This window comes from Bombus vancouverensis, chromosome 6, assembly GCF_051014615.1.
Source record: "Bombus vancouverensis nearcticus chromosome 6, iyBomVanc1_principal, whole genome shotgun sequence".
Classification (NCBI taxonomy): Eukaryota; Metazoa; Arthropoda; class Insecta; order Hymenoptera; family Apidae; genus Bombus; species Bombus vancouverensis.
This window is the reverse complement of record NC_134916.1, coordinates 9,783,190-9,792,638: the sequence shown is the minus strand read 5'-3', so window position 1 is coordinate 9,792,638 and position 9,449 is coordinate 9,783,190. Positions and strand designations below refer to the sequence as shown.

Genomic DNA, 9,449 nt, shown 5'->3' with positions numbered 1-9,449 from the left:
TGTCGTTATTTCTCGATAAAACGGGATAAATGTTTACGCTATGTTTACGATATCGGGCAATTACGTTTCCACGGTTATACGACCTGATTGGAAATCGTTGGCTCGCGATGCGTCGCCTTGCATCGTCTTGCGTCGTTCAAATATTTCCGATACCGTATGCAAGCCACGCAACATGCCACGAAGAATACATTGCGATCGTTGAGTAACGAACTTTCGTGGTTGGCTGATAGAAAGTGAAACTGCGCGTAGCGTCGGCTCGTGATGCGGCGTTTAAGTAGGAAAACCGGCGACGAGAAATATTCGTGGAAACGTTTCAACGAGAAATTCAGACGTTATAAAACGCCGCCTGTATAGAGTTTCTCGTATAGTTTACGGGAATAAAGCTATCTATTGTAATACAGCGAAATTGAAACCAGGCGAGACGCCGGAATAAAATATAAAATATGAATCCGGCTTATTACTTTCCCGCTACTTGCATCCGCTATTATTACTGTCCCCGTTTCTAACGTCATAATCGTAGACGATCATTCCCTCTTGCACTTTTCTTCGCTCTTTTCATTTTTATATACCGCTCTCGATTCGTGACTTTTCGCTACGCCAACTAGTCTCGATCGCTGAACAGCGTGAATTCGCTCCATACCCGGTAACACATATTGCTCGCTTGCGAGCTCGAACCGAGCGAAAACGTGTCTTCGTGGAAAATCGATTCTATTCTGTATTTTGGAAAACAAACTTTATTGCGGTATATAATACGATTGTCTCGATGTGTATAAAATACTCCTTATGTGTGTAACGCTGTGTTAACGATCAACGATAGTAAACGTGTTCATTAAGGAAGATGAAGAGGTGTTGGATATAACGCGTGCCGTAAGAACTCGATGTGAATACGATCGTACCTTTCTCTAACGTACGGAAGAAAACAATTGAACGATGGTTTAAACGGCTATTGTAGGCAGATCGTCGTTTTCCTGTTTCCCGTACTTTATCTTTTCTTTTTTTATCCACGTATCCACCATCGCCGTTTTCCCCTCAGCTGCTCCCATTATCCCAACGTCTTACGAAACTCCGGCATATTGCTGCACTATCTTCGACCACTCCTTTGGATAGGTCCGTTGAATGTGTGAAAGGACCTTCTTGATCTGTCGTGTTTCCTCGGGGCTACATTGCGGGCAGGAGCCTCTCAAAACCAGTGGTGCTAAACCTGGATAACAACGCCTGGGTTAAATCGAATTCTGCTGGTAACTTTACAGAAATTTATCGGCAAAGTCTCCGAGGAAACACACGGCTCTCGAAATACGGATATAAATCCAACCTAAGCAATTCGATGACTCGCCGTTCGGAACAACGTGAACTTTCCCATAAAATCGATTTAATTCCACCCAACGTTAACGTATCCATTGAATCGAAGAAAATACCAATCACCGCGTTCCCTTCCGACTACTCGCGACAACCTTTCTTTTTTTTTTTTTTTGTAGTCCACGCGATCCATTGGAAATTCCACACTGTACCGTGTTTCGTTCAGGACAATCGCGAAACCTCGGTTACGCAAGAGACAAGACGTGGTGAGTTGTGCGTGCCTCCCGCCCCTTCGCCCGATGGATTTATACGTCCAACGAACACGTACTTTTCAAACGTCTTCCTACAGGATCACAAGGAGCTTCGCCCAACGCGCACTTGAGTTGTCTCCTCAAGTAACGTTGGTCGCTCAGGGCCATATTTAGTTGCTCGTCGGAGACTCGAGATCTTGCAGTCTGTCCTTCTTCCGATTCTGCCATAACAGCGTAAACGAGGAAGGCGCAGGCGACCAGCAGCAGCTGAAACATAGTTGGAGATAGTTAAGTGCTGCACACGGGGCTCTAAGTAAATAGACGTTACGGGAACTATCTTTAAAAGGTCGAGGCACTTTCCGCACATCTGGGCACGAAGCAATTAAGGAAATTCACGGTTAACGAGATTGAGTGGCGCCTATCCGATACGACGAGATAATGATACAATTCCAAGTTTCTAGATCGATCGATGTCGTTTATTTAATTGGTACACACCGAGTCGCGTCGCGGAACGAAAGAGAGGAATCCAAAGTTCCCATGACTCGTTGAAAGCAGGAAATTGAACTGGAATATAATAAAAGGATAGGTAACGGATAGACCGAGCCAACGAGGACGAAGCGAATTGGCGGATGTTACCGCGGTAAAGGTCGGAACACACGAGTATACCTAGGGTGAAATAGCGAAAGGGGATAAGGAAAGGCTAGCTGTAGACTGCGACTATACGCTGCCCTGGCGAAGCACGCCAAAGCTAACATAGCTAAACAAGCAGTAACCACCGTGAGTAACGAAGGCATGCGCGTACCTACGACTTTCGTTTGTTTGCTTCCGTTGGTCTGCCGACTCACCCCGGCTCCTATCAACACGCTTCCGTGTTTCGTTGCATCTCTACATTGTGTACGGCGACTGACTAACGAGTTGCCTTTTAAATTACTTCGTTCGCCTTCGTTCGCCGTTTTCCAGGCAACGGTGTGTTCGGTAACGATATCGACTCGAACGATAATACTATTTGCTTCGTCCACGTAGCACGTGAGTTTGCCTTCGCGCGAAAGAACAGAGAGGAAAATTGTTCTCACCGTAATCCGGATTCTTTCTCGCGAAAGAAATAAAATAGTAGACGGAGTGGTCAAAGAAGTAGGTAATTCATTAATCTCTCGCCACAGGACCAGTCTATCCTCTGAGACTGTACGGTCCCATTTAAAACAGGAACGAAGTAAGAACTGGAACGAAGATAAAGCTTTGTGATCCGGTATTTTGTAGACTACGTAAATAGTCCGAGGGTAATTAATCTTTCCAACGTAGTTTGTTATAAGTTTCGTCGAAGAATTGTACCCTGACTTATTTATACTATATTTTATTTATTTCAAACTATCGGTTATTTCAAACGAATGTTATCATATCGTAGCGATAAAATAATACCTAGTTGTTACACTTATTAACAAACTTGTAAATTATATTATAGATTGTATCCTGCCGAAAATAAGCAACTTCCTCGATATTCTTCAACGGTAACAAATATACGTATGTATATGTAAAGTTCTCCGAAATAGTCACCATAGTCACCATAAACGATTCGATCGTTCCGAGTCCCCGCCATGCGTCATATTTGCACGATCTTTTTCAGAAACGATCTTATTGTTAGCTTTGCTGCCGAATCGTCCGATTGCTTGTCCATCTGAAAAGTATGGAGCTAGTCGGTGAAAGAGGAAGAGAAACGTAAAAAATATTTCCGATTAGATCGCAGCTGCTTGACAGATGAATATACTTTGGCAGTATATTCGGCATCCTATGCCCGACACACCTTCTCTTTTTTTTCATTCTTTTGACACCGGCCGTGACGAATATTTCAAAGTTCGATTTTATTTTCGTCGCGCTGTACCTCTCGACTGCATGCACCTCCCTTGACGATCAACCTCGTTTTTAAACAACTCGCATCACAATCCGGAACACGCGGTCCTTCTCTTCTTTCCTTTTTGTTTCCCTCTTCGGTGTCGTTTTGTACTTTTTCCAATTACCCTCTCCCACCTCTTATCCTAAATTACTAGCGAATTTCGAGAATAGATTTCAAAATTGACGTGAATCGCGCGATTTTTCTTCCATTTGTACATCTTCAACGGTAATCGCTCATAGAAGACCCGTGTATATTTCCTTTTTGAATCAATTCCGACTCGCGCGAGTATCTCGCATTTATTTCCTTCTAAATTACATTTACGCTTTGTATTAATTCTATCAAACTATATTAACCACTTTGCCTTTCCTAGTTTTCCATCGTTGGGACATTTCTCGCTGCAGAGGGAAGATTAAGGAAATAACGAAATAATCGTTACCAACGTACACGATTCTTCGTTCCAATTGCTTTGCTAGAAATTTCATTAAAACGTTAGTTTATTCGTTTAAACGAGAGTGAGATTCAGACGCAAGAATTTAAGAAACGCACAACGAGATTAGGTAAATTTGATTATCGCATAGAGGTAAGGAGCCTTTCGGTCTTCTTCCTTTATCGCTATAAAATGAAATATTCAGCGATATCACTGGCGATAACGAACAGTCGTCGACTTGCCAAAAGTTAAATCTTAAGGCTCGATCGATCAACTTCGTGACTTTTCATTGGTTTCCCCTATCCTCTATAATCGGCTGAATACTTGAACAGGATCAGCGGTGAGTTTCGATTTTCCTATAGGCGTGCTAATAATCGCGACGGTTCGGTAAATCACCACGTCTCTGTATATACACGGTCAGGGATGATTTGTGGATTGGATGCCGGCTCTGGTACGTGCACGCAAACCGCTTACTTCCGCAAATCGATGTGGATTATAAGAATTATTGGCCGCTCTAAATGGCAAATGGGTGTGATATAGATTTTATTGCTGTCACGTCGGCTGTAACGATAGTAACCATAACGTTGTGGGTTATTACGTCCGAGCTAGACGATGCTGACGATTCCTCTCGTCCATGCATTCCGCGTAGATCCTACGTATGGCCCGTTAATTGTCGTCACAGTCTATGAATGATAATTCACCGCTTAAACGAGGGATGCCTGGAAAACTCGTGCCATTTGTAGCCGTAATATTCCGCCGTAGTTATCGGTGGACGCGCGTGTACGCAAGCGCGCGAGCACGCGACTTTGCAAGCCCCGTGCACGATAAATAATAATTTATTGTTCATATACGACTGGCCGAAATGCCGTGCCGTTTCAGTTATTAAATTAATTTACAATCGCCTAGTTGTCGACTGGCATCCGATGGACAACGATTACACGACTCTGTGACTGCCGTTCGATATCGACGATGCGCCGAATGAATCGTAATTCGCCGTACGGAGGAGAATGCCGGCCAGTGTAAATATCGAATTGTAGCGAATTAACGGGTGCCATCCTCCACCGTTGAACGCGAATTCCTCGCGAACACACGCAACGGGTGTAATGGAATTTCTCAATTCTCTCCCAAGCTTTCGAACAACGCGCAATACGATTTAGTTAGGACGATCGAGTTTTAAGTAGAACTAAACGACGAAGGAACCCTTTCCATCGGTTTGTTATTCCGTGCAGTTGCCGTTTCCATGCCATTGTTCGTGAACGTACGATTGCGACACGCATAAGTTATAACGTTGCGACGCCTTCGATAAATGGATTTCGATTGGATCGCTGCAAAGCTGAGCTACGTGCCGGAACTTAATCATGTTTTTCCCGATTGACGGACCAGGGAAATATCAGGATCGATATGTTCGTCGCTTATCATCTTGCTCGATTTTTCGTTCGCTTCTTTTTCAATCGGAGGAAATAAACACGTTACAGCTGTTTTCAGATTGCATGGAAATATATCGCGAAAGAAACGAATGAATACGCGCGCGCACTTAGCCGATATCCTCTTTCCGACGAAATAACTGGAAACTCGTTGCCTCTTGACGTTTATTGGCTCTTTAATATCGCAAGGATTTCCACTGTTCGGCTCCGTCAGAGCCAGTCGCGAATTTTTTCCGAGAGCTCTTATCGTCCCGCGAAACGCGTATATACGTTAATCCAAACGGCACACGGTTCTGCGCTCTAGAAAACTGCTTTCTGTATCACGATACGCGTGTGCAGTGGCACTTTCGATTCGCATCACGAAAATCTATCTAACGCGACGGTCGTTGCGACTGCTTCGTCTCGGACAACGTTTGTTCGTTTCGGTAAGAATAGCGACAGAGCTGTTTAAAAAAGCAAAACAGAAGTTCGACGCGAGAAAGCGAACTTACGTGACCGATATAAAATATCGATGCGAAACAACGTGCAATCGTAACCGATAAGGCGAGATTCTGGCGGAAGGGATTACCGCGGTAATGGACCATTTAGGCAGAGTGCGATCGGTATTCTCCGTACGTAGACTTGATCGGGAAAAGTTAGAGGTACGTGACTTCGAAAACGGCGATAGCCCGTCTCGTCTTCTAAATATTCAAGATAGAGAAAGGCAGGATCGGTGACGGTATCGAGTTCGCCAGGCAACCACCCCTATGGGAGCATGAAGCGGATCCCGTGACGGCGGAAATAGGGAGAGAAAGACAGCGGGAAACAGAGAGAGCCCCTCCGGATACTGCGAAACTTTAAATCACCGGGCGTACGTGTACATAGGGTGCGCGTGTATCTACCTGTTGCACGTTCGTCACTCACTCACCTTGATTGTCGAAGCCATGTCGGGACTCGTTGATGCGCGATAGATTTCCTGATATCGCGCTCCTTTTCGAATCACGTGACGCGAAGATAAACGCTAGATCGAAGAAAGGAAGAGGAGCCGTGTGCAACCGGCGGCTGTTCGGTGTAAGCTGGAGAAATGAAATAAAACCGAGAATAAAGGCTTACGATCGTCCACTTGGCTTACGATGTCCTTTCACCACGAAATCTCGCAACGCACTGGCCCGAATGTACCGTCCGTAGCCTTTCCTCCCCTTCTTCTCCCGATAAATACGAAAGTGTGTGTAGCGGCCGACGACGTGATGATATATACCGGTAGTTCTCCGTCTCCGGACACCTCTCTGTGTACCAGACGGTTACGAGGTAGGGGAAGCTGAGACGTGCGTGAGTGTGCGCCGTACAAGTTGCACTTTTCTCCCCTTCGTTCTCGCTCTTGCACTTTGCTCGTTAAACTTCTTCCGAGCCGCTGCGCTTTCTTTGCTCGGCCGTTCGAATCGCGTCACTCCGCGCGCCACTTTACTCGCGTCTCTACGCGTCCGCTTTCCGACGCTTTCTTCCCAAACGTTTAACCTCTTTCTCGACCTCCTTCGCGTTCACGCGCCTTCCTATCTCGTGGAAAAAAACCCAATTCCCACGTGCTTGCTTTCTTTAAACTTCACGCGTCCCCCATAGTATTCGTCATCTTTCACGCGCAATGTTTCCAACAACGTCTGCCAACGTTGCACCACGACCGACCTCGATCATCCGTGTAGATTTATGGATTTAGTTTAATCCAGAAACTTGCATAGGCGACGACCCGCGTAACCGTCTGTTCTCCCAGGTCGTACATTTTTATTTTCATCTCCGCTATTAATTACTCGAGGTATCCTCGTCGAGGAAAACCCATATCGATCATGCCGCTCGTTAAAACCGGTTGCATCGGCGCTGTAACTAAATATTCTTTCAGTGTCCTCACTCGTTTACTTCTTCCGCGTTATCCAGGAGGAAGGCTTCGATCACCGCGACGTCGACAATTTCCGGCGGACCATGCTTATTTCTGATTTCCAAACGACGCAAGTTGGATAACGTTTATGCTGTTTACCGGCCGGAGATCGGGCCCCGGTGTACTCTCGAAACGATCGAACCTTCGTTTTTCTAGCAAAATCGAGGGAACGAAGTCGCGAACGACAGGAGGAAAGAGAAATTCCGATAAAGCCGCGGATTTAACGGACGATCGAGCCGGCGCGTCGCCGCGCACCGCGATCGTACGTGTGTGTGCGCGCCTGTCCACGATGATAACAGTCGGCGAATTGGTGTGAAAAAAATGGAGTAAAGAGAATAGCAGGCTGATCTGCCGTAAAATACGATTAAGCTGTTCACCGAAGGTAGACGGTCGGAGGGAGAAGGAGAGCGTAACGAGAAACTGACGCTGAACGAAGAGAACGCGGATCAACGAAAGTCCGACGCGTTATCGAAACGAAGCGATACGAAGCGATACGAAACGATCCAGGGCGATACGAAACGCAGCGACCGGGAGGGGAGATTGTGCCTTGTATCGATAAAGATTACACGGGCAGGATTCATTCGTCGATCTACTTTCGATCGAACGAGGTATCGAGGTTCCAAGCTTTTGCGGCGTCGAGGGAATTTCTGGTCGACGCGCGTCGCCCCCACCCGATCCTCCCACGCTCTCTCGCGTCCCTTTTTTCTTCCCTATTTTTATTTCTTCTTCTCCTTTTCTTTTTTTCATCCCTGCGAGTCACCTCTCTGTCATTGGCCTCGTCCCTTCTTTTTCCTCTTTTCGGTGATTCGTTGTCGAGTGCCGTTTGAATAGGCGGATCGTTTTCGAGGCGATTCGATTCCATCGGTCGAACGAAACGAATTCGCCGTGCGACCAGCCGAAGGAGAATAGAGAGACGAAGGATTGATATGGCTCATTGTCCTGAGAGTCACGTATCGTGATTCCTCGTTGGCTGATTTCGTCCCGCGGCAAATTTATCTCGCCGTTCCGCGCTAGACACTTTAAAATCATAATGGATCTGTTAGTCTTTCGGTTCCCGTTTCGCTCGCCGAAAAAGAAAAACGAAACGAACGCGTTTCAAGAGGAGAGGATAACGCGAATCGCGCGAAACATCTCTGCGGGAGTCTGCTCGAAACGTGAGAACGATTCAGCGATCCGAAACGGCTGGACATCGTACGTTAAGTACCAAGTTTCCGGAGATCACGCACCACCTAACGCCAACCGGAATTCACGATGAAATTCAGCAGTCCCGTCACTTTGGAAGGACACGCGTATTCGCCAATTCCGGCAAATCATGTATCCTTAACTGACAAATAAATCTTCCATCTGATTGATCAACCGCGAATCGCACGCAGACAATTATTTAGATAGATACAAAAGTTCTGCTGGTTCCTGAATTATCTATCGATATCATCGTGCAATAAATTTTTATCTTCTTTCATAATTCGTCTTGTGACCGTGGAATACCAAGCGACTAGTATCGGAAAAGTATAAGCGATTTCGCTTCTGACTCATATTTGCAAGTTGCTCGAATTTCGTAAGGGAAATTAGATAGTAATCAGTTGAGAAACAAATGGAAACGAATCATATCATTAAATAAATAAGGCGCAGACGCTAAGAATAGCTTTTTTCCTGCGTAAACGCGACAAAAGACGCGATAGAGTATACGCGATGAAAGCGATGAAAATGTTCAAGTGAACGGCTATGAATATAAATTTCGTTTTACGGTCGTTCTTTTCTCCTTCTACTCCACTGGAATTACGTTGATTTCGTTTGAATCGCGGGAACTTTAAGCGGTTCGCTGTTTGTTCACTTTCTCTCGTATCGCCGTAGCCTGTGCGTGGCTGAGGCAGGAAACGACGACGTAATGTCGCGCGTCGTTCTCTTCGTGGTCGTTGTTACAGGTGAAATTACGGTAGCGTGGCGTGTGCGTGGAATTCGCTTCGTTTCGAGCGAATAAGCAGGAATATCAACGTGTCCGACCGCTCTACGTGCCGCGTCGCCGAGCTCAAATGTTGCGTGAAACCCTTACTTTCCAGGCAACCTCCTAATTTTCCAATTATTATTAAACGACGAGAATAAAGAAAGTCGATAATGCAAGCGTGTTTAATAAATTTCACGAAGCCTGGAGCTTAAAATCGAGCACATATCTAGGTCGGTTGGCGATGGCGCGTGAAAATTTTCTGATGCTATATGTCCCCGGTCACTGATCAGTTCATCGAAACGGAGCGAGCATCGT

The 9,449-nt window shown here is 45.8% G+C and overlaps 1 protein-coding gene across 1 annotated transcript; it reads right to left on the bottom strand.

Annotated features, from left to right (window-relative positions):
* Nucleotides 1–718: 718 nt before the first annotated feature.
* Nucleotides 719–6,498, bottom strand: CSP2 (chemosensory protein 2). The gene is made up of 3 exons (XM_033336534.2): nt 6,194–6,498; nt 1,625–1,814; nt 719–1,201 (listed from the first exon to the last, which is right to left on the bottom strand). The coding sequence occupies exons 1-3, from the start codon at nt 6,209–6,211 to the stop codon at nt 1,056–1,058; spliced, it is 354 nt and encodes a 117-aa protein (XP_033192425.1). The 5' UTR covers nt 6,212–6,498; the 3' UTR covers nt 719–1,055.
* Nucleotides 6,499–9,449: the final 2,951 nt, after the last annotated feature.